Below are 26,318 nucleotides of genomic sequence, written 5' to 3' on the forward strand. Positions count from 1 at the left end.
AGTCTTGTCCTGTTTTTTAGGTTTCATAGAAGGATTTTCTAATCCTCTTATTTGAAACGCTCAATCATTTGACACAGTCACCCTGTTCTCTTCTCTTAAGCAGCACATATGTGCCCCTGCCATCTGCCAGCTATGACATGCAGCAGTTACGGAGTTATATATCTATGATTGTTTTAGTTTTTATTGCTAGAGTTAAGATTCGTGACCTCAGTGAGGTCAACTCCGTTTTCGTCGGCTTCACCTCTTCTTACCGATTTCTCCCTAAGAAAGTCTGATGCCTCTAGGTGAAAAGCTTCTCTGTAAGGTCACAGAATTGTCCCACTGCCCAGTGCTTGCAGGGCTGATGGGGGATCTTGATGAGGCTGTGGATTAAACATGCAATAAATACTCAGAGATAAAAATGTCCTTCTGGAGTCAGACTCTGTGACGGACTTTGCTTTGTCAACAAATCACAAATTTGTTCCATAAATGGCATTGCTTCTGTGCCGAAAGCTCCAGATGGCTGAGTCATGAATCGGAAAAGGTACAGAGGAAACAAATTTGATGGACCAATCAAATTACATGTGTAGCTTTTCTCAGGATTTACCAGCTGGTTGAATCATTAAATGGACATCAGCTTGTTCTTAATGTAAAGGTTAAACCTGTTTATCACTTGTTTTTCTTTTACGATAGACACAAGCAGAGCCAGGATCAGGCCTTAGTCCACTCTCAAGTTACGTAGTAAGTACATTACCCAGATATAGTCAACAATTTCTGTTAAAATCACTATATTACTTACCTAGAAATGTCATCATATGTTCTTCTGTCTCTCAAGTCATCAGAAAAGGAGGATAAGAATATATTTCATAATGGTACTATACTTGTAAAGAGCTTCAACTGAAATTGTGTTGTAGGTCACTGAGTCTTCAGCGTCCCAATGTTTAGTGCTTAAATTTGTGTTCACATTATACTGATCTTAAACTGTTATGTAACCACCTGGAAGAGAAAACCATATTCGTAACTATTTTGATGGAATATGCTATTGCAATAACAATTCATATGAACTTAATAACATCTGCACCATTTAACAGCATTAGATGGGGGGAAGCATCGTGAGATATGCCATCAGCTCAGCTATAAAGATGCTTTTAGCCGCAGTGCTTATTGAGAAATCTTGTTGAAGGATGGCTTGAATGATGTATCATATGCCATTATTTGTCAAGGAAGGCCAGATCTAGATCTAGATGGCAAGTGTCTTCTGCTGGCACCAGTGATTGATGTAGAAAGCATCAAGAAGGGTTTAAGAGGCCATCCATCAGATATACATGATGGTAAGATTGATTCCTATTTGATAAATAAGTTGCTTTTTAGAATCCAAATCGTGGTAGATTTAAGATTTAGTTCTCTCATCAAGTAAACCCATTTACTGTGCAATTTTAGCAATAGGTCACTGATGTGTATGTGTGTGTTTTGACACTTCAGAGCATTTCAGCAGTCAGTAATAGCACTTTTCTGTGCTTATGCACAGCAAATCTTTTAATAACAGCCACTTGGAATCCACACTGAAATATGACACATAAACTGTTGAAGGTCAGACTAAAATGATCAGTTAACTCAGATTCAGTTACTTGTTTTTAACGTCATAATATGCAAAGTGAATTATTAGTATATGTGATGTTGTCATCATACTATATTTCAGGCTTAAAGTGACTTGTTATCACTTTATCACATTTAGCTTTATCACTGCACTTAGCTGCCTGTTGGCAGAGATGCTAGAAGTGAACAGATGTTCGAGTTCTCACTATTCGGTTCTTTTTTGATCTGATATGTCAGTGAGGTTATAACTGGGCGTCAGTCAGTCTGTCCAACATGTTTGTTTGTAAATAAGTTTGATCTTTTGAACTTTGGCTGACATAATGATATACAGATATCTAGATATACAGATATACTAGATATACAGCAGCTACTGAATTACCCAGATGGCACTGTCTAATCTCATTAAGAAGTACACTGGTTTTAACATAAACACTGCTTTTTCAAATACACAGTCGATATAGTATAGATTAAAGAAAGGGTCGATGGTTATGTAACTAAACTTAGCCTCATTGACCTCAAATGGCTCTTTTTGCTTTCACTGTAGACAGACGTATTGCATCGCTCCTGGCTACGATGCGGTGTAATTTTTTCCCCCTCTGTCTGTCATGATAGTAGGAGCCTCAATGGGGCAGTGAGCTTCCCATTAATCTTAGCTGACAACTTGACCATAGATGTAGTGCAGTGTGGCGATGAAATTCTGGAAAGGGTCTCGCTTGGAAAGTTAAAGCATTCCTCTTTTCTGTATCACAAAAGCATCATCATTGCAGTAGTTGCAGTCTAGGTGGAGGTTTCACTGAACATCAGAGACCTCAGTGTCTTTGACAGACAGCTGTGATTGATTCGTTTCTATAAAGGCAAAGTTTTAAAAATGAATCAAAGACTCTAGGAGGAGGCATTTTCAGCATTTTTTTCCTAGGCTTACTTCACAGCGAGTATCAATGTATTATTTATATACCACACAAACCTGAGTGAAAGAGCAGGAAGGGCAGTTTGAGCACTGCATTCATATGCTATGATCATTCATATGCAGAATAAGTCAAGTTCATTTAAAGAGTTCTATGATGTGCTATCGGTTAATAAACTCGCTGGATTTAATTATGTGATGTCATTATCGCACAGCTCTATTTATAAAGATGGATGTAGGCTATATCATACAGTTTGCAACTTTATCTGTGCCTGCGGACATACAGTACATTCACGCAAAGCAATATAATCTGTATAGCTGAAAAATGTATCTATATTATCACCTAGCACTTTATATAAAGTTGGATATATAAGTGTGTCCAACTTTATCCAAATACATACAGTACACTCATGTAGGGCGATATAATATTTAGCATATCTGAAATGCTTGATTGCTTGTATCCTTTCAAAATGTGAATATATATATCGCCCAGCTCTAATCTGATAATTGCAACCATAAGGCATGAAGATATTATAAACATTAACATCGTGATTTGCTTTGAAACAATGTGTATTGTGAAAAGCGCTATACAAATAAATTTGACTTTACTTGACATGTACATAAACCTGCATGGTAACTTTCACACTTTCGAACTGTAACATGCTTTCCATCTTACAGACAAACTAATATACTTGACTTTTTTTGTAATTTGTGTTGAAAAATGTGTGGTTTTGTCTCTTGTACTGTAATATACTGAACTGCTTTAAGGTGATGCACACCAAAATCTGTTGTTCTACATTCCTCTTTAAGAAAAAAAGTATTTTGACATTTGAGACAGAAATAGGTTGAAGAGAGTCAATGAATAATGCTAGTAAATACTAATATGATAAAGTCAATGATATGAACAGAATAGAATAGAGACTTTAAAATTACTGCAAAGTCACAATTTCACTGTATTGCACCATTGCACGACAGCAAGCTTTGAATCTCAACTCTGGTGCTTGAAATAGCTAAACTGGATGATTTATGATATTGAATTTCAGTATATTATCCCATAAACAGATTTAATGTCAAAGGCTATGTTCAGATTGAAATTATATCTTACTGCATAGGCCTTCTGCACAGTATATACCGAAAACACTACAAAATATGTAAAACATTATGCATTATAAAATGATTATTTTAAACAATAATATACTACATTGTTGTCACATGACCTCACCAAGTTGCATGTTTAATTCGGGTAGTGGACTTCTCATAAATTAATTGTCAGGGTCCTGTCACCTTAATTGATCTTGTTCTTAGTTTGGTGACCGAATCCTGACACTCATGTGTTTGTGTGAGCGTTCTCTAGGCTGTCTTGCATGTTCGAGGCGTGGTGTCTGGATCCTGACACTTCAGTCTAGTCTTGGTTCGGCTTCGGTGTCGGGGTCCTGACATCCATGCTCCGTGCACTTCTGTCTGTCTTGTGTCTTGTTTTCTGTGGTGTGTTTGTCTGCCATGTTCTCTTCTGTCCTGTGGGTTTGTGCGAGCACACTTTGCTTCTGTGTGCCATGTGCTCTTTTGTCAGTCTCTAGTCTTGGCCCCACCCTCTTGTTACCTGATTATTGGTTAATTTGCCTCACCTGCTCTCTCTTGTTACTCTTCTGATTTTCTTCTCTTTTTATTCTCCTGTTGTTCGCTGTCCTGTGCCAGATCGTCATCTATGTGTCTCATGTGGAAGCCTTGTCTGTTTGTCGTGCCTTGCTCCAGTCCCGCTGCCTGCTACCCTGGACTGTGTTTTTCCTCATTAGGGAGGTTTAAGTTATTTTGTTTATTTTTTTATTAAATAAAGCCCTTCAAAGCTCCCTGAGTCCTCACAATTCTTGACCCTTGACATAAATGTGGTTGTTTTGCTATTTTAATTCAAATGTAAGTAAAAAAAAAAATGTAACTTGACATCCAATCAAGATGTTAAAATCATCTCTAAATAAGATATTATCAGATATTAATACATTCATCATCCTGGAAATGGAAGGTTAGGTTGAGTGCATTACATTGAATCCCATACATATATTCCATATTCCCTCTGTTGTAAACTGCACATTTAAGCTAAAGTAGTACTCATAAACTATAGCTTTTCTTTATGTGGAAGTGCACTGACATTCTGTAATTGCTATAACAAACTTGTTCTGATGTTCTACAGAGGCCGACGATGAACAAGATCAGAGAGACAGGTGGAGGTTCGAGATGAAGCATATATCTAGAGATTGTAAGAAGACACGGGACACTGATGATTATTGCCTTTAAGGGCAGATTAAAGGACCACGTTAATCATCTCATCACCATGGGTAATTAGTCCCAACTTCTAACATCCTAGAACCAATAGATCAAAGCCCACTCTAAATAGCCCACAGAGCTATTCTAGTGGTCATGGTGACCAGAATGATGTGATGTCAGGGAATGTAGAAATCTCCCCGAATCAGTTATGAGACTGTAATGTATTAATGAGCTTCATGAGACCTCATGAAGGATGGTGGTGAATCCATAAAATGTCCAGAGAAAAATGGACTGATGATTTCATTCATGATTTATAATCACCTTGCCTAAGGGTTTGTACACTCCGCACTAGTTCCCTACCTATTATTTTCAGCAGGTGCATTAGAACTGGAGAAAAGTCTCCAGACTTTTAAAAATACATAGAAAAGAGAATGGGAGAAACTGCAATGTGCAAAATGGCTGCAATAAGGAGACATTTTGGTTTAAAAAAATATGGTTATAGAGGCAAACTAGAAAATATTTGATTACTGTTTTTTGTACTAAAAACAGTATTTCTTTATTATGAATTCAAATATTATAATTATTTTTAATATTTGTAAAATAATTATTTATTTATTTATTTTTCAATAATATTCTTAACTGTTTAACAACAATGTTATTATTATTTATTTCTATATAATGAGTTTCTATGCCTTATGTCAGACATGTTTTAGTGGATCATAACGTCCGGGAACTGTTTGTACAATACTTTAACAAACTATAATACATCATGCTATCTTGTCATTCCATTCAATTTTAGTCACTAGTCTGATATCATACTTGCAGAACTGGCTTTCATTTCCTTTCTCTCATCTCTCCTGAGCAGCTCCAGCAGAGATATCATCACTATCATCAGTCTCTCTCTGGATCACTGCCAGATGTTAGCTTGCCTAAAATCAAGAAATCGAACGCCACATTCAAGAAACACAAACAAAAAAACAAGAAAACTTGTCCACAGGGATCTCACGGAATCAATCAAGCCTGCCAATAAAGTGTGACTGCCCTATTTATCTTCAAACATATCAATGGTTGGACAAAAGAAAGTAGTCCAGTTGGATTAAAAATGGCCCCCCCTCCTCCCTCCTTCCAAATGCCTATATTAGATATACAGTGTAATTCTTGATCAGTCCTGAGATAGGGAAAAGCGGTAGAAGAAGACTTTGTGTCCTCTCAGCTGTGACAGGGCTGGATTGAGTCTTAATCATCAACTATCAGCACAGACTGTGAATAAGCTCCTGATGGGCCCTTCATTTCGCATGGGTGGAAATGCACAGAAAACCATCATCTTGTGTTAGTCTCCCTGTGCACGTATATATGCACGCCGTGTGCACGTCCACGCTCTGACATTTTGATTGGACAGATAGTATACGTTTTTTGTTGACTAAATCTCTCTGCTCATGTAAATTAGAGAGCTTGGGGCTTTGAGTGCTATCTGTGACGCTAGGCAGATGGTGAGGTTGAACTCCAGAGTAATGAATCAAGGGTTTCAAATTTAGATCAGTGAAACACACAGACTGTAGTGAAAATAACACCCTTAAAATAACCTCTAATTTGGTGCTCAAACGAATATAAAATTCAAATTTAATATCAACCGATTGTAACCTTGAGATAAAAAACACAAATTTAAAGTGTTTGCATGAGTAAACTGTAAGGGCCACCCATTAGCCCAACTGTGGAATCCAACGAGGTATAATGTGTTTATGTCTTTTCAGTGCTCCAGTGAAGTTCACTTAATTTATTAGAATTTAGTTTTAATTTTACTTTAGCTCCACACTTAATCTGACTCCAATTTCAAATGATTTTCAAATTTATATTGTGCTTCTTATTAGAAACGAATCATATACATTGGTTATTGAATAATTTAGATATTTGATTATTCTGGGTATCCCATACTTTCAAATATCTGTTCATTCGGGACTGTTACAAACCTTTTAGCCTAAGTCTAGGGAGAATAAGGCGTGCAACATCAAAACACTGAACGTGTACTGGAAAACATCTCACACAAACCAGTCTAATTTAGGTAAAGTGATCATTTATTACAGTGAGAAACGAGATGAAAAGAATACCCCAAGATACTTATTTACATAAATATACAACTTGTATACAAATCGTAACCAAGGAAGGTCCGTGTACTTTTTGATCATTTCTTTTCCTGTTTGGAATGGAATAACGAGAAATGAAAACCAGCTCGTTTATTCGTTTTTTAGTTTAGTTCAACTTCACACTGAAGAAGGCACGCGCCGAAACGCGCCTGTGCAAATAAAAATAAAAATATATTTAAGCATAGTGCGGCCTCTCTCCCACTTCATGAATTACACAAGTAAACAATTAGAAGCCAATTCAGAAATAACAGGTTACACCTGTTTTCGGGGGAGAGGAAATAATTATCAGAATTCTCCTAAATTTTCTATCTTTCTCATAATAATGACTGCAATGAAATTGAGACCATTTTACCAATCCCACTGAGACATTTAAAATGATACCAAACATGAAAAGGAAAAAACAATGGATTCACAAGATACATCATATCTGATATATAGACATTCTCAGTGAACGTTTAGTGACTTGAATCAGGGGGAAAGGAAGGGAGTAGGGAGATGGGGGATGCATATATAAACAAGGAGATAAGTTTGGGCTAGGCGATGTCCTGTGCTCTTTCTTTGAGTTCTTCTCTCCAGGTGTGCGTTTTATTGTAGGGAGTTTGATCTCAGCTTTTTTCTTAGCAGGAAAATCAAGTCTTACAGGCCTCCCCTAGCCTCTTGGGGCCATTTTTGGACATTTCCGGTGTCCGCATTTTGGGTGTTATTTTCAGAGTGTTCATAGGGCTGACACCTGTAATTAGCAGCGCTAGTCGATGGGTGCAGGAGTCAAGTACTCACCTGAACTAACAGCATTAAGACAGGTTGAACATGGAAGATGAAAGCACTGCAAAATGCACCTCTGTGACACACAGTCTCTTTAGGTGTAGGCGTACTGTGCTGAGTGGATGCTGCATCAGCGGGACATGATGTCTGCGATCCTCTTGGTCGGGCTTGCTTCCACCTGCACTTGGTTGCGTTGGTATTGAGTTTGTAGAATGACTTGTTGCACCAAGTCTGTTGTGTTTTGGTCATGAGCAAAAAGTGTGAGTGGAAAGTGTCTTTATACTTTGTGGAAACGTCTGTGTCCTCCCCAGGATGTTTAACTGACCTTTTGAGAAGTCCTCGGGCACCTTCAAGCAGAATGTTTGGTTTTCCAGGCAGGTCAGATCTCCATAAGTCAAGGAATCATTTCCACATGTCCAGTAAAATAACTTCCCTGATCAGATCTCATGTGAGCTGACGCTCCCAGAGGAGTATAACACTTGCGCCACTTGTTTTGTTGCAAGGGAAAATTAAAAGTTGTACCTCCCCTTGTCACTGGGTTGCAGATCAATGAGATCAAATTTAAATCATTCCATGGCTTTGGACGGATAGTCAAGATATGGCAATCCGGCTGACCATTTTATTTGGTACATAATGGCCATTGTAATTGTTCTCATTAAAGATTCTTGCACAAATAGGAGGTAAAGAAGTTCTTTTTCCATTCAGTTTTCTTTCTTAACAGTTGTTTTTCTAAACATCTATTGTCTAGGTGAAAGAGTCTCTGTGTGATGGGATTTATCTGACCTCTGTGACGTGAGACAGCTAGCAGACGGTCGGTTTAGCTAGTCTGTCTGCTTCCTGACCTGAGCTCCAGATTGTCATGTTTGATCTCTAAGCCTATATGTGCCATATTACTAGAGAGAAGAGCACCACCATCCCAGGAGGGATGAATACCATCTCTTTTCAACAGGTCAGGTCTGCCCCAAAAACTTTTCCAATTGTCTATGAACCCTATATTATTTTGCAGACACCACTTAAACACCCAGCCATTGAGTGAGGACAGTCTACTAAGTATCTCATCACTCCTTCGAACAGGAAGGGGGCCAGAGCAAATTACAGTGCCTGACATCGTACTTGCAAGAAGGCATTTGGCATTTTGTGCACAGCAACAAGTCAAACTGGTTTCCAGTTATAGACTTTGATGCTGTGAACATTCAGTGAACTGCAAGCACTGAGAGCATGGGTCAAATCATTGCTCAATTTAAAGATTTTTGTGACTACAATATAGAATTGGACACAATTGTCTTGTTTCTGGGCTGAGATGTTATCAATTGCATTCTTTTGAGAATACTGTATATTTGAATATGAAAGAAAGGTTGGACAAACACAGTTCTGATGGAGGGCACCAAGATTGTTTTTGGTTTGTTCATTTTGTTATAGACATTGAAAAACACACAAGTGTGCAGCGATTGCAAAGTCTGAAATAAGACCGAAGGAAAAGCTATGTTTTATAAGACTTAAATGGTGTTGTTTACACCATATTTTGTGACATCAGTCATTAACTTTTTGCACAATTGAAAGTTTTTCAAAGAACAGTGATTCATTTAATGTAATTCATATTACATATTACTACATAAACTATATAGTTTGATACTAGCTGCTGAGAAGAGTATAATGTTTTATGCATGTATACATCAAAACTTACTTTCTTCTAGTAAATTATACCTTCGTAATATATAAACCCTAAATTCAAACCCTAAATAAATTCAAGCTGTGAATTACAAATGGCGTAAGTAACTCACATGCAAAACAAACACTTACATCATTCAGTATTCTGAATATACAGCCATATAATAACCCACTTTTGTGTTCTGTCTCATTTACATAAGCTCCACCCTTTTCTCATCATCTTATTTAACCTATGGAGTTTTGACATCATCACAGCAGACCAGAGGCTTAGTGCTACAACACACCTGATGGCTACAGGTAAGACATATTTTTTTCCTATACTGCATGACATGTTAGCCCAGAACGTTGCTCAGTCTTTAAGTCTGTTATTTTTCCATCAGTGTGTAATGCTAAGCTTTGTTAAGATAAGGGGGAAGGGATGTTTTTGGTGCTGTGACACCAAATCCTCTTGAGGAGCACAGATGGTCACCATGGACACCAAAACATAACCATTAGGATAACAGAGGGGTCACACCTTATACAGATGAAAACAACAGAACAGAATCGGTTAGAAGCATAAACACATTTGCAATATAGTAATTATTAGGACACGCTCAGCAGTCTTCAGATCAATTTTTAATTTGATAATTTATTTTAGAAGACGACTTTATTTTGAATGACACAAAGTCCATTTGAAGCAGTAACAGTATATGAGCAGTGTTGGGGAAAGTTACTTTTAAAATATTGTGTTAGTTACTTTTTATGGAATGCTATTTACATTCCATTTGAATTAAGGAATTGAATTCAATTTAAAAGTAATTCTAAATTCAATTCTGAAATCAAAACTAACATACTCCAACAAACAGAAATTATTTTGAATGATTTGAATTGGCAAAAAAAAGAGAATGCATGTATATCTAAACCAGTTTTACACTATTCTAAACCAGTTTTTCTTAGATTGAATAGACTGGTCAGGTTTTTCCAAGCTATCATGTGTTCCATACTAATTTTAAGATAAGATTTCTCCTCTCTAGTAGGACAGCTAATCCAAAAATAAAGGAAGAAGTATTGCTTGGAAGAATAACACCTCAATTTAATTTACATTACATTGATTCATATCCAAAATTGCCCAGCAACTTTGTATCCAAGAAAGAAAAAGGATGTACATTCTGTCTTCATTCTGGAATGAATATGCCTTGTAACATAAGCTTCTGAGATAGTATTCTAACAAAGCCATTTCAGTATAATTGTGATTTAGATGATCTTCATGTTCCAAAGATATCCTGTGTGGCAGGCTTCTCGTCTTTTTATGATACTCAGGTTTTGTAATCAACAGCAAAGCCATCTGGGTAAGTGCAAAGACACCTGTGCTTTTTGGGTGAAAGCCACTGGAGTGGAAGGACTGCCAGAAGAGGATGCCCTTCTATCAATGACAATGTAAAAACATAGAACTCAACTGGTCTGAACTATTCAGAGGATTAATACGTATCTAATCTTGTTCGTCCACATTATCTAATTGGTTTCATAGTGTGTCTTCACATTTTCATCCTATCAGAGGGATCCTGAACATATAGACCTCATTATGATGAACGATCCTCTGCTCAGCTAATGCTAACCTTCTGTTTAACACCTTGCAGGTCACAGCACCCAAACAGAGATTAATCTGCATTATTTCATCCCTGCTGTGATATCCAGTAAGTTGAAAATCATTCTGATTAAGATACTTGCAGTTTTTTATATTATGAGACACGTCCATATTCATGTCTGGAATATGAAATCATTAAACAAGATGCCAAGGTCTGTTGACCATGGGTAGTCTGATGCGTGTCCAGAGAGTAAAAGATCACAGCTAATCAGGCACTGCACAATATTCGATAACTAACTAGCTGACAGTTGGTCCTTTTTAACTGGATTTCATCCAAGACTGGAGAACATGTAACCAATGAAGCTTTAAACGGGACATGCAACATTTAACCCCAAAGCTGATGTATGTTATCTTAACTTTTCAGTGCTGTTCAACCAAAATGATCAGTTTCTCTAGTTATGGTTATCCTATAGAAATACATTACCATTCAAAAGTTTGGGGTCAGTAATATTTTTTTAAAGAAATTAAATAAAAATCTATTTTCAGAAAAACGCATTCAATTGATCAGAAGGGAGAGTATAAAGACATTTATGATGTTACAAAAGATTTATATTTCATATACATTCTGTTCATATAATCCTAAAAAAAATATATATATTATGGTTTGCAGACTTTGCACACAAATATTAAGCAGTACGACTGTTTTCAACATTGATAATAAGAAATGTTTCTTGAGCACCAAATCAGCATATTAGTATGATTTCTGAATGATCATGTGACACTGACGACTGGAGTAATGGCTACTGAAACTTCAGCTTTGCCATTACATTAAAAAATTACGTTTTAAAATTGTAATACATTTTTGCTGTATATTGATCAAATAAATGCAGCCTTGGTGAGCATAAGAGACCTCTAATAAATTCTTACCAACTATTGACTTTTGCAGATTTTCATTTTAAGAGTCATTGACATAAGTGTCTACTTATGACATTATGTCAGACGTTACTAATTCTACAGTATCTAAAATAAATTGTGTGTAAAATTGATTATTAGGATACTGTCTAATTGCAGTTTATTATGACGATTCAATTTGTATGCATGTGTTTTGAGACTTTCAATGCTGAAATCATGTTTAGCTCTGGTAGATAAACGCATTGAAAAGTAAAGGGATGCAAGCCAATATGTAATTTTATCTTTTTTTTTTTTTTTGCAAGTTATGTTTTTGGTCTTTTTGTGCCTTTATTTGATAGGACAGTAGAGATTTTGATAGGAAAGCGTGGGGTGGGGAGAGAGGGGAAGGGGATCGGCAAAGGACCTAGAGCTGGGAATCGAACTCGGGTCGCCAGAGGCGCAGTTGCGCTATATGTCGGCGCATTAACCATGGGGCTATTGGCGCCAACAATATGTAATTTTATCTATGCAAGATAAATATTACTTTCACTCATAAATCACATTATCAAGCTTTCATGCTTTTACACTGCATGTATTCTTTTCAGTATTCTATTATAAATTCAATAGAAATCAATAATGTTAGTGTCAATGTCATAATAACTGAGTTCTCATCTTTTTTCCCAATGTACTGCCAGTCTTGGCAGTTAACCAGGATCGGTAATACTTTATTTTGATGGTCCACTTTAGACATTCTAGTAACTCTAAGTAACTTTGCAACTACATGTCAACTAATTTGGGATTGCGCACATTGTGCATAATTTTACTAATTCCCACAGATTTTGTGCTCGTGCCCAAAGTGTGCGCACATAAAGCCGCCCTCAGTACTAAATTGAGATCTTTTTCGCTGCTTATTGCACTTAAACAGTTAACAAATACACACAAAATAATGTCAAAATACTTGTGTAGTCTTGGCGAGTATTCACGTAAACAGTTATGTTACCGTTGAGACAAAAAACATATATGTGTAATGAATCTGTAAGTCGGGTCTTAAAGTGACAGCAGCTTAATATACCTGCTGCTAAATTATGAGATAATATTAAAAATACCTATATGGCAGTTTTTCCTCATGGTATCGGTGTCAAAATTGCAGTGAAAATGCTGAGTGGCTAGTAACTTTGAAAAACCACTAGACACGGTAGCTAGTGAGCAAAAAAGTTAATGTCAAGCCCTAATTATCATCTACATTATGTGTCACATTAACATGTTTAACAGGTATTGTAGTGCAAACAATGTTAATTTGATTCTTCTATATGCTTATGAGCATGCATGTTTGGTCTAATTTTTATTATCCACATCCTGTTTAGTATGCACAATGTATTTGATAGTATTTCTGTAATACTTTTCGCCATCTATTTTATAATTAATAGTGTTTAAGTGCCTGTCCAGGAGCCAAAAATTACAGCTGAATGAATTTGAAGTTGCCCGTTTTTATGCACATTTGACAGTTTAACCTTCCTTTTAGGAAACTCTTCCTACTTTACATGCATAAAGGGAGAGAGGACATCAAATGAAACAAGTTTTTTACTGGCCCCTGAGCTTATTTAATTTTCCTTCCTTTTAATTTGTTTTTCAAAACACTCCAAGCAGTGAAGATCAAACATCAGAGGAAGCTTAAATGACCTCCGCTAATCAATGAACTCAGAGCAGTGGCTGAGAGATGAGATTCAGACTAATTAACTGTTTTTGGTTCTCAGGGTAAAATACTGTTTATGCCTCAATTTTAGTTGAGTGTCAGTAGTTCAAGCCCAAGATTACAGGTTTGATCAATCATCTTGATACAAAAAAAAAAAGACTGTTTAAATATTTTCTTTCCAAAAAAAGTTCAAATCCTATATGAGGACCTTGGACAATGCTATTTCAAACCACAGTCAGGCAGCATAATATTATGTATAGATTTGTTTACTGAGTATTGAACTTACAAGCAGCACAAATTCTTGGAAGAAAATTCTTTATTTGACCATCTCATCTTCAAAATCCTATTATTATATACTAAAGGAACTCTGGGATCTTAAAATGAGAAGGAATCATGTTGGACATCCTATTGGAGTATAACTAAAAGCTGATGTCTGTACTTTTCTTTTCTCGTCCAGTTCTTGTGCAGTTTTATCTGATCCTTAGAAATGACTTTTTATTGTTGTTGGCTAATATATTCAGGATTTTTCAGTAATAAATAATATGTTTGACTTGTATAAACCAGTTAATTTAGATGCTATCACATGAAGCACATTTTACGTGTATCTAACAAAACATGTTTTACAATGCTGAATGCACCAGAAAGCTCATCATATTTATCATTAGGAACGTTTAAAATGATATAATTAAAGAAGCTGTGGTTCTCTGCTTGGAGTGGTTGCTAACTTTAGTGAAATGTATTTTACTATCCTATCTAAAAAAAGTAGGGTAGGATAAAGGTGATTTAGTCTATAATTAATTGTTAATTTCTGCACATCTTGTTATTATTCACTCTAGAGAATGATGTGCTACACACATTTCTGTCCAGGGTAATCCATTTACAAAACAGCTTGTTTATATTCAGGTCCAGAGATCATCCAAGTGAGGACCTGTGAAGCTCGGCCACAGCAGTTGTGTATCTCCTTCAGCAGAAAGAGAAAAGATCTACTCACATGCTGGAAGCATTGTACAATACTGCATATGAAAATGCTTTACAACCAAGCAGGTTACCTCCCACTTCTTACATCTTCCCTGTGTTGACCTTTGCGTTTCTGTGTACAGTAGTATGAATACGCATTGTCACTGAAGATGAGCCAGACAGGACTTGGAAATGGGAATGAGGAGTCTTTTCAGCCAACAGATATTATGAGAGGTAAGATCACATTTGTATTGTGAATATAATAACTAGAACCACTGCAACTCCTTCAGCTGTGATGCAGAATATAGTGCCTTATTATATTTTAATTGGTTGAAACATGATAAAAAAAATATTATGTAAAAAAAATCGTCTCGGGTTACTTGACTGTAACCCTGTCAAGTAACCTGAGACGTTCCCTTTCAAAAGCTACACTCAATGCTACGCTTGATTCAGCACTATGGTAATGAGAATACCCATGCCGCCGCACTGGGGGTGTCTGGACCCCTCACGTTGTGTAGTGTGAGCTCAAAAGGTCTCAGACATGTGCTTGTGATGTTGATTTAAGGACGTGTGAGCCCGGAGTAGCATGAACATCCAAACTGTAAAACCTTATGAATGTGTGTGGAGAGGACCAGCCTGCCGCATCATAAACATGCTGCAGGGGGGCACCCCCCACCAAGGCTCGGGAAGAAGCGACTCCCCCTGGTAGAATGAGCCCTGATGCCTACTGGAGAAGCTTGACCGCGTGCCTCATGGGCAAGGGCAATAGCATCCCTCACCCAATGTGAAATTGTCTGTTTTGTGGCGGCCATCCCCCTGTTTCGGCCCCCATGAGAAATGAATAGTTGCTCTAACTTACGCCACTGGCTAGTGTGGTGAACTTAGGCCTGAAGAGCACGGACTGAACACAGTCTGTAAAGTTTCTCCTGATCCGGTATTGTGAACGGCGGAGGACAGAAGACCTCAAGAGTGACTGGATGTACGGCTGAGAGAGGAACCTTAGGGAGGTAGTCAGGATGAGGATGCAAAATTGCTTTCACAATTCCTGGGGCAAAGTCTAAGCAGGATAGCGAGACAGACAGAGCCTGCAAATCCCCAGTTCTTTTCAAAGAAGTGATAGCCATAAGAAAAAAAACATCTTTAGAGTGAGAAGCTTGTCAGGCGCTGACTCTCAAAGGGAGATTCAACCAGACCCTCAAGAACTATAGCTAAGTCCCATGAAGGGATCTTGGTTCTAAAGGGGGCCTCAGTCACCTGGCCCCACGAACGTAGCTGGCGAGCAGAGGATTCTTCCAGAGTCAATCAAGGCGTGGCAAGCCGATAAAGTGGCCACATAAACCCTGAGAGCAGTAGGGCATGTGCCTGCTGCTAATTTTTCCAGCAGGAACTCCAAAATTGAAGACATCTGGCAGTTAACTGGATCTGCATTACGTGCCGTGCACTACCTTTCAAAGACACACCATTTATTGCCATAACTTCTAGTGTAGGGAGCCCTATCACTGATAATGGTCTCTGTAACTTCAGGTGAAAGCCCAGTGTCCCCCAGTTGGTACCCTTCAGGGGCAAAACATTAAGGTTCCACAGCTCGGGCCGGGGATGTAATATTGTCCCCTGCGCTTGAGACAGAAGGTCCCTCTCCTTTCCGGTGTTGCCCAGGGCGAGCCGTCGAGGAAAGATATTATCTCAGAGTACCAAATTCTGTTCGGCCAACACAGCGCTTTCAGTAAGAGCTCAGAGCTTCAGAACTCCGGAGAGCAGAGAAACCAGGGGAAACGCATACAGGCGTATTCTGGGCCATAAATGCACATAAATTGGGGGCTGGGTAACTCAGAGAGAAGTAGATGGGACATTGCGCTATCTGTTGGGAGGCGAAGAGGTCCACCTCTGCTTCGTAAAATCTTTCCCAGATTTGTTTCACTACCTCGGGGTGGAGTTTCTCTGCCTGGACAGTAGATCTGCTCCCACATTGAGATATCAGGGGATATAAATCGCCCTGAGAGACAGGAACTTGTCCTGAGCCCAAAACAGAACACACTGCACTAGTCTGTTCAGACAGCGCGAACGCAGACCACCCCGGCGATGTATTTAGGAGGCTTCCGTAGTGTTGTCCATCCACACTAGGACATGGTAACCTCTTAACTGGTGGAGGAAGTACTTCAGGGCCAGAAATACAGGTATCAATTTGAGGCAATTAGAGTGCCAATCGAGATGATGACCTCACCATATCCCTTGGGCTGGACGGCCACTGTACGGGAAGTGTCTGTTGTTTGCATCTTGTGACATCAACACACACTTTGAGTGGGACCCACGGTGAGGAAACGGGTCTGAGTCACAGAGACAGGGAACAAAACCGCAGTGCATAACCCTTACCATAAACACAGATTTTAGAAAGTGCACAAAGCATTAAGCGCAGTTATGTCACATTTAACCCCCAAGCACGTTACCCTCTGAGCGGGAGAGAGAATGCTTTTCTTGGTATTGCGTCTCAGCCCCCAAGAGAAAAGATGAGCGAGCATCCATCTCGATGTCGAAGAGCAAGCTCTTGAGACTGGGCCAGTATCAGCTAATCAGCTATGTAATTAAAAATGTGGATTGACCCTGGAGTCGCAGCGAAGCCAGAGGTGCAACCATGCATTTTGTGTATATGCGGGGTAACAAGGCTAGGTAGAATGGAAGAACCCGATATTGGTAAGCTTCGCCCCCGAAAGCAAACCTCAGGAACTTCCTGTTCCTGTTGTGGCAATATTTCTATGTGAAAATATGCGTCTTTTAGATCGAAAGTGATGAACCAATCGCAATGTTGAATTTGCGGCATGATCATCATGATAGTTAACATCTTGAACTTGAGCGTTCTGACAGAGATCAGGGTGTTGAATGTTCTGTGTACTGGGCGATAACAGGAAACGACAGAACATCCAACATTTCGCTGGAAACCGCTCCCCCCCAAATCACCAGAGGTGGCAGGGATGTTACAGTGGTTTCGTGGGGTGTCTGGTAGGAGCTGATTGATGTCTTTTACATGCTCCGTCCCGAGGGGGCACACCACTGACCTGGGCACAAAAACGTTCTCCCTTTAAATACGTTGGTCAGTTCAAGAATAATTTATGCAATTATTTATTATTTATTTGAAAGAATGAAAAGAGCAGTTTCCTGTCTATCCTTGCATTGTTCCACTGGTCAGGGTTGATTTAGAAAGTAATTAGTAATATGTATTGCAATACTTTGAGTAATTAGTACAGTAATCTAATTACACTGTTGAAGGTGTAATTTGTGGCTAGTAATTAATTATTGTAAGTTACTTTTTGTAACTTACACAATACTGCTGATAACTACCATCCTGCAATATACGCAATGGTTATTAAATAGGACAAATATGTCAGCCGCCCTAATATTTCAGATGCTAAAGGCTGAATGTTAACCATGTCTTCTGGCAGTAAAAACAATTTTTACTGAAAAACTAGTTATCTCACTGTTTGTGGGTGCAGGTTAGCCAAGTAAAACATGTTCACAGTGTGTTCACTATTCTTAGGTATATTCACAGAGGTTACATATTCATTGCCTCATACAAAAAAAACATGTGCACACAACATTAGTTCAGTTTGGTGCAATGTGATTATGGCATGTTGTAGTTAATCATTCTTCAGCTGTTTTGACACAGAGATAATAATTGATGAACTATATCACTTTCGTCTTGTGTTACTGGGCTCAGAGAACATCAGTGCTGACTGGGCAGTGTGGATTTATGCGTTTCCATTTTTATAAAAACATGTTTTTCTTTTTTTAGATGGCAGATGATGAACTTATCTTCTGAGCTTCCAATGGAACTACAAGGGAAGAGAAGAATAGTTCAGCCTGCAGGTCCCCCGGATGGAGGCTATGGCTGGTTCATTGTGCTTTCCACCTTCCTTGTCTTTGGGCTGACTTTCGGTGTAATCAAGTCCTTTGGTGTGTTCTTCGTAGAAATCCAGTACTACTTTGCAACCACAGCGACTGCAAGCTCATGGATCACATCCATCTCTGTGGCAACGGTACATTTTGGGGGTATGTATGTACCAAGTTCAGTTTCAACCAGCAGGGGGCTCCCTTCACTTACACTCTCAGTAACCTTTGCCTTTGAATTCCTAACTGCAGACATGGACTTTGTTTATTTATTTGTAAATGTCAGAATGAAGATGTGGTAAAAACTCTTTGTCACACTTGATCTTCACTGTTGATCTAATTTGTGATTAAGATGCATGCCAACACACAAGCTCACTGTAATCTTTTTAATATTTGTTAGAGCCACATTCATGTTCTCCGGCACCATCAGACCTTTAAACATTGTGAGGCTGAAATATATCTAACAGAGCAGGAGACTAGAAATATGAGTTTGTGTTATCCTCCAGTTCTCTGTCTCCCAGTATGATAGCTTTACATGGGCTGACGGAGCACTTGGCTACTGGCGGTACAGTATGTCATAACTGTGTGCTTGTCTGTGATTCAGCCCCTGTAGGCTCTGCATTGAGCGCGTACTTCGGCCATCGGCCAGTGGTCATGGCGGGGGGTCTGCTGAGCAGCATTGGGATGGTGGCCGGGTCGTATGCCCAGGATCTGCTACAGCTGTACATAACTGTGGGGTTCCTTACAGGTAAAAGCACAGCCAGCAGTAGAGCATATGGCTGTGCTCCTGCACACACACTTTCACGCTTCCCTTGTTTCATCGTTGATTCACAACTTGAAAAGGTCATAAGCCAATTATAGCGGCTGTATGGGAGAGAGAAAGGCATATGATGAGACAGGAAAGTTGTAGGAGCAAAGAAAGAAAGAAAGAAAGAAAGAAAGAAAGAAAGAAAGAAAGAAAGAAAGAAAGAAAGAAAGAAAGAAAGAACATTTTGCCCACTAGGCTAGTTGAGTTAAAAACGATGAAAATTTGTTTTGTTCATTATCACTATTGGCACATGTTGTCTAATTATTTATCTTTAATTTATCATTCTTTATTACTTGTTTAAGTAAGTTATTCATTTTGTTAAATTCATTATTGCCACTTTCTTAGTTTAGTATTAATGTGCAATTATTTTGATTTTGGTTTGCTTTATTCTTATTTATTAATCAGTTAAATTCAATCTTAATTATTATTTAAATATTACGCACTAATTATGCACTTATTATTTTGCACAATTTGCAAAAAATCTAAGCTGCAAACTCTAAAAATTTACTGGTTTTGTCAGATTAATAAAACACTATAAGGACCAGATTTACTAAACAGGGAAAATTAGCGTAACGATTTATCTATTTTTGCTAAATAGTACATATTTTACAAGTTGCCCAATTCGTATCGTAGACTAGGAATGACCTACCCCTGACCCCGCCCCTAAACCTATATCCATCACTGGGGTTATGAATTCGTACGAATTGGACATGAGATGGCGTTGGAGTGGAAAGTTCTTCGCGTCATCTACTGACGACGTGCAAATTAAAGAACAAACGCAATCAGATCTTTTCCATAATGACCAACGCAATCTACCAGGTAGCGTCTGGTTTAAGACGTGCTTTTTTGGGCGGTAAATAATGGCGTAAACACCATTAAATTGATGAGCGCAAACCATAGTAAATCACCCTGCATGATTAATTTAAATACTCTCCTCCCATAAATTTTGCGCCTGAAAGTGAAACTCCTACAATGTATGCAATGAGGTCAGCCGCAAAAATAACTGTCCACGCCTTTTCAGCGCTAATTTTTCACTGCGTGTCTTTAGTAAATCCTGACAGTATTTTTTTAAAGCCAAAAGAGGGTTTGCGCTGGAGCAATCTGTTAGTAGGCTAAACCTGGCCCTAAATGTTAACTAAAAGTTAATATATATTACCATTAAAAAGTTTGAGGTCAGCAAAAGTTTTTTTTTTCTCTTTTTTTCTTTTTTTAAAGGAATTAATACTTTTTTGCTGCAAAGATGCATTAAATTGACCAGACTTTTGCATTGTTACAAAATAATTAAATATTTTAAAGTATCATCAAAGTATCCTAATATAAAAAAGTCATAATTTCTACAAAAAATATTAAGTTGCACAACTGTTTTCAACAAAATGTTTTATGAGCTCCAAACATTGCAACATTTAAAAAAAAATCTTACTGACCCCAAACTTTTGAATGATAATTTAAAAGTCTTGTAGTCGGCCACTGGCTCAATATCATGCTAAAGGTCTAGTGTGTAAGTTACAGCAGTAGCACAACTTGCAGGTCAAAATGTTCCATGACTGCTATAACACAATGTTTTAAAATAAATGTGTATTCAGTTAGTAAGTGTTGCTAGATGTTCATAATACACATAACCTTGCAATACTGCTGTCCATTTAGCCAGTAGCATTTGAACAACGTTTTACCCTACAAAATCAATGACTTGTCAAAGAAATAAATGCTTACTCTAAATGTCCTTTTCGTTTTGTCCTCTGCAGGATTCGGCTATGCCCTGACCTGGACCCCTACTGTCACCATGCTAGGCTGGTACTTTGAAAAGCGACGGCCAGTGGCCAACGCTCTGGCCAGTGCAGGAGAGTGCATCCTTACTTTCGTCCTGACCCCATCCTTCCAGTTCATGGTGGATCAGTATTCCTGGAGGGGAGCGATGCTGATCCTGGGAGCTCTGCAGCTCAACTTGAGTTTGTGCGGAGCTCTTCTAAGACCACTCAACAGACATGTTCCTTCTAAAGAGCTGGTAGAGAAGGACGATCATGAGCTGGAGCTTTTATCGCAAACTCACACAGACTTTAGTTCAAAAAACAGTTCAGACTCGAAAAAATCTGATCCACTGAAGGTCAAAATCATAAGTTACATGGACTACACTCTTATTGTTAACGCTCGCTTCATGGTCTACTCAATGTTTGGTGTCTTTGCTGCTCTTGGCTTCTTCGCTCCAGCTCTCTTTCTGGTACCGTACGCCCGCAGTCAAGGAGTGGAGGAATACCAGGCAGCCGCTCTCATGTCCATCTCTGCGGTGCTGGACCTGTTAGGACGGCTGCTCTTCGGGTGGGTGGCTAATCTGCGGCTGGTAAAGACAGTCCATCAGCTGACTGTCACAGTGATTCTGTTGGGCATTGTTCTGTTGCTCTGCCCACTAGCTACCACTTTCACCCAGCTAGCGCTGTTCAGTGCGGGTTACGGACTGGTGTTCGGCGCGACCGTGGCCATTCACATCACAGTACTGGCGGAAGTGGTGGGGGTGGAGAGGCTAGGGAGTGCTCTGGGTTTCTTCATGCTCATCCGCAGCAGTGGTGGCCTTCTTGGACCACCTTTGGCAGGTGAGATGTTTATAAGTAATATGATCAATAGTGACTATCCTGAGCAGACACATATAATTTAATAAAGTTTGAGTTTGTTTTTAAATAATTTAAATATTTATAAACCGTATACTGTATATATATATATATATATATAGCCTATATATATATATATATATATATATATATATATATATATATATATATATATATATATATATATTTGTTAGATATATATTTGTAAGACACAGAACAAAAATATAATAATATTTTTTATATTGTATAATGTTATTTTATTATATTTTATCTGTGATTTTTTTTTATTAGTTGATTGTGTCATTTAAATAAATCACAAATATAATGTAATATATAATTAAAATGATGTGTAATTAATTATTATTAATAATTATAATTAATAATTGTATTAGTTATTGTTATATTATGTTTGTGATTTATAAACAATCAACAAACATATTTATATATATATATATATATATTATATTTATTATATTATATTTGTGATAAATTTGTGATTTTTATTTAAATAAATTTGTTTCTTTATTTATATGTTGAGTAGGTTATTATGACATCTACCTACAAATGGCTTGCTGAAGTTACTCTACAGTCTAACATTGTGCAAACACAAGATGTCCTGTTTTATTGTATAGAAAGCACTTTATCAGTCATCCTAATGTATTCCCTTCCCTCATCATATTTGAGGTTTCTCATTAATGCCTGGCAGGATTCAGTTTACAGTAATACTGTGTTATCTTCTCATAAAGCATCGCCTTTCAAAGAAATGCACTCGGCTATTGTGTTAATTTCATGGATTATTGGTCACTACATAAATGGCTTTTCCCCATTCAATAGCGAGCTACGCTTTGACTGCCCTGACCAAATCTTAAACCATTCATTTGGTTTCATTGGCTGTAATTTTTCTGTGCCCGCTGCTCAGAACACATAAAAAACAGTAGTGCAACAATACATCAGCGGAGCTACAAAAGTGGCCAAAGAATCAACAAACAAACTACCAGCCAAGAACAACATACATTTAATAGCTGTAATTGATTACCAGATGATAAGCTCTGATAGGGCAACTTCAAATAGATGGTATTGTAATGTGAAGATGATGACATTTTGCCCTTACTTAACAGTTTTTCACTTAAGAACATCTGCCTGAACATGGCACAAGTTGGAAGAGTTCCCCCCTGTGCAGCCAAAAACCTCTCCCTCGCTATAGGCAGTTCAACACTAAATCATCCCGAAAAGCCGCATCTGTCTTTTTAGAGGTATCAACTGCCAAAACCATGTCCATATCTGTATACTGGAAGACTAATATACCTTATATGAATCTCTTGGGTTTTTTAGTCCATTAAATAGAGCACAGACTAATGGTTGGGTGGAGAGAATTGCTTTTTTTTCTGGCACTACAGGTTAGGAGTTTAGTCTGCTGGGCTCCATAACCGGCAGTGTAATTACACCATAAATTAGCTCTGCTGCAGTTTTTCTCAGTGACTTTTAATCGGGTTGGAAAACTCCTTTACTGTGGCATTATAAAAGATGACTCAAATAATCACTGCATCACTGACTTCATAGGGGCTCTGTTCCTCGGTGCTTTAATTGATTGTTCATTTAAAATAATGTACAGTGAAATGTGCATTCAGAAAGCAGGTTGGGCATAAAAACGGGAGGTGGGATGATGAACGAACAACTGTAGGCTAATTAGTGGTGCTTAGGCAAGCGTCGCTATTGTGCCTAAGCAACCTCCCAGAATACCCTAGAAACTGCATACAAATGCCCTTGCAACCACTTACATCAGCCTATAGAATTGGTTGAGGTGAGTTTTGTATGGGCAAGTATGTGTTTTAATTGCAAGCTAATAGCAGTATTTCAGTATTACAGGAAAACAACGTATATATAATATATATCTTATGAGTGCATGAGTGTTTTTTATTCGAATTACTTTTTATATTTCTTTTTTCTTTTTTTATTATTTTTAAGCTATATTTTGTGCATTCATTTACTCTAAGTGAAACTCGTAATTGACAATGATGAAATAATTTCTCCTACTGTTTCTACAGGAATCTTCATAGACAAAATGAGTGACTATGGTGCTGGTTTCCTGATGGCAGGCGTGGCTCTTCTCGTCTCTGCCTTGTTTTTGCTTGTATTACATCAGATGAACAAAAAAGGGATGGAAAAGGGAAAAGATGTCAACTTGGACAACGGGAAAGGATGCGAGGATCTGATTTGAAAACAAGAGTTCCAACTTTGGAAGAAGTTAGTAAGAGAAGGCTCTAATGCAGGGTTCCTCAAACTCGGTCCTGCAGAGTTTAGCTCCAACACTGATCAAACACACCTGAGCAAGCTAATCAATGTCTTCAGGATCACTAGAAACTCACAGCTAGGTGTGTTTGATCAGGGTTGGAGCTAAACTGTGCAGGACAGTGGCCCTCCAGGACCGAGTTTGAGGAACCCTGCTCTAGTGGAATGTGCATTTAGGGTCACATATTTATTTTGCAGTGTCATGTTACTACTGTGGACAAATATGATGCATTCATGTTTCACCACACATGTCGCGGTTAAGCAGAGATTATGATTAGAGATCTGTAAGTGATGGGTGATGGTGTAACCTGATCTGATCTGTCCATTCTATGAAGGAAAAATGAACAGACCTTTCTCACCTAAGTGAAACATTCTGGGAAGTCTTCTCATGTAGTCCTATAATGATGCCATAGCAAGCAATACTTCATCAGATCTATTGCTCCAGTAAGTCTGGAAAATGGACTGCCTTAATGGACTAATGGAAGCTGACTCATGTTTTAGCTTCAGCCAAAGATGATCACAGTCAAGAACAATATCTGCAATTTCTTGTGTATAATAATATGAAAAATGGATTTTGGTCTGTCTGCTTAAAACTGCACAAATTCAAATTTGTGTTTGAAACTTGGATTTTATGTAGGTTAAAGTTCCATCCACTGGTCTGGATGTCAAATACGTCCCACAGTTTCGCAGAACCTGATTTCACCAAGTGGATCATCATCTTTGTTGATCCTGGAACAACATTCCAATAAACCAATCAGATTTGAGGGACAAGTTTACAGTTTATGTTAAGTTTAGGCTTAGGGTTAGGTGCTTCTATGTCAGTGTTATTCACCTATCATTTCCCACTGATTTTAGGGATAACTTGTGGGTAGGGTTAGATTTAGGGGTATATAGGGATAGCTTAGGATTACATTTTCAGGCAGGAATTTTGTTTCAGGATCAACAACATATGCTGACCCAGGAACCCGTCTAACTCGGCAAAATCAGGACGTGCCACAGTTTCAGAAAACATTATCATTGATCGCCCTCTAACATTGAAAAGGGGAAATGCAGGATGGACAGTGAAACTGTTTTAAATGCATGTTTTCCTCATTACATATTTTAAACCATTATAAATAAATAATGCATTTAAAAAAATACTTAGACTCACATGGAATTAAAACAGCCGTTTAATAGAGCATAAAATAGGGGGAAACAGTATATTAAAGTGTGTTTTGTTTTGCAAAAGCTTTAAAATACCTTAATCTTGAATCTATATGGGATAACCATGAAGGCATTGACTAAAACAGAGGCACATCCTGCTGAAGAAAACCACACGATAGACAGCACTGTCTAGATCTTTTCCGTTTATACAGTGTGATGAAACGGCAACCGTTCAAAGCTAAACCATCTTTACAAAATATCAAAGCATTTGTTTTTCTTCTCAATAATCTATTCCTAACATCTGCACTTTGATGTGTTGTCTGCATGCTGGTCTGTGTGTATCACAGATAAGTGGCTTTCCAAATCGGATTTGTTTTTTTGTTTTTTAAATAACAGAAATAAATTTCAATATGCTTGTTACCATGAATATGAGAAAGCAAACATTATGCTCTAGACAAAATGAGCCTTCAACGGCATACAAATGAAAACGTTCTTGACGTTTTAGTCTGTTCACATTCACAGGCTCACTGTTTGCACTTTCCCTTATATTAAATTATTTTGTTATATTTTATTTTCCCTCATTTCCCTTTAATTTAACACATGAGTACCGACAGTAAACTACATACATGCACACAAAGAAAGAGGCCACTCAATGGACTTAATTTTAGTTTTAATAATGAAAGTATAAGCTGTGTATTCTGATATTCACAAAATAAGTTCATATTTTTATCATGATCGTCAAATTGAGTAATAGAATGAGCTTTTATTTTTATATTTTCAGTTTCAGATGTTTTTCATCTAATATTTATATTTTATTTTATTTTGGCTTTATTTCAAATACCAAACAATGATTTTTGATATTTTTCATTAACAATTAAAAACACTGATCTTATAATTTTATCTTTCTTTATAATATTGACATTTCACTGTAAATTCACTGTGGATTTATTACTTCGAGTAGAAATAGGCCTTGAAGTTATGCTGTATATAGTTTTTGACACTTGATCCCATCAGAAAATCCCAACGAGAAGAAGAAATAATGCTGTAATGAGAGAAAATAGTCCTCTTGCTGTTTTCCTGTGACCTGAGCAATCCTTTCTTTTAAACACAGTTGAGGCGATGAGTCCTTTGAAGTCTGTAATTGGAAACAGTTGATGGAGTAAAGTGGAATAACAGATCCCAGAT

General features: G+C 37.8%; 1 protein-coding gene across 1 annotated transcript; it reads left to right on the top strand.

Annotated features, from left to right (window-relative positions):
* Positions 1–4,755: 4,755 nt before the first annotated feature.
* On the top strand, positions 4,756–25,945 carry LOC311090031 (monocarboxylate transporter 13). Its single transcript, XM_084125132.1, has 8 exons — positions 4,756–4,809; positions 9,510–9,606; positions 10,926–10,982; positions 14,558–14,648; positions 18,199–18,455; positions 18,898–19,041; positions 20,844–21,686; positions 23,747–25,945. The coding sequence occupies exons 5-8, from the start codon at positions 18,206–18,208 to the stop codon at positions 23,917–23,919; spliced, it is 1,410 nt and encodes a 469-aa protein (XP_083981258.1). The 5' UTR covers positions 4,756–4,809; positions 9,510–9,606; positions 10,926–10,982; positions 14,558–14,648; positions 18,199–18,205; the 3' UTR covers positions 23,920–25,945.
* Positions 25,946–26,318: the final 373 nt, after the last annotated feature.

The sequence above is a fragment of the Abramis brama genome, assembly GCF_963993115.1.
Source record: "Abramis brama genome assembly, chromosome: 9".
NCBI lineage: Eukaryota > Metazoa > Chordata > Actinopteri > Cypriniformes > Leuciscidae > Abramis > Abramis brama.

Coding starts and splice junctions, on each gene's coding strand:
- LOC311090031 (XM_084125132.1), top strand. CDS start 18,206: ATGATGAACTTATCTTCTGAGCTTCCAATGGAACTACAAGGGAAGAGA. Junction 18,456..18,897: donor GGCAACGGTACATTTTGGGG/GTATGTATGTAC, acceptor TCTGTGATTCAG/CCCCTGTAGGCTCTGCATTG. Junction 21,687..23,746: donor TCTTGGACCACCTTTGGCAG/GTGAGATGTTTA, acceptor CTGTTTCTACAG/GAATCTTCATAGACAAAATG.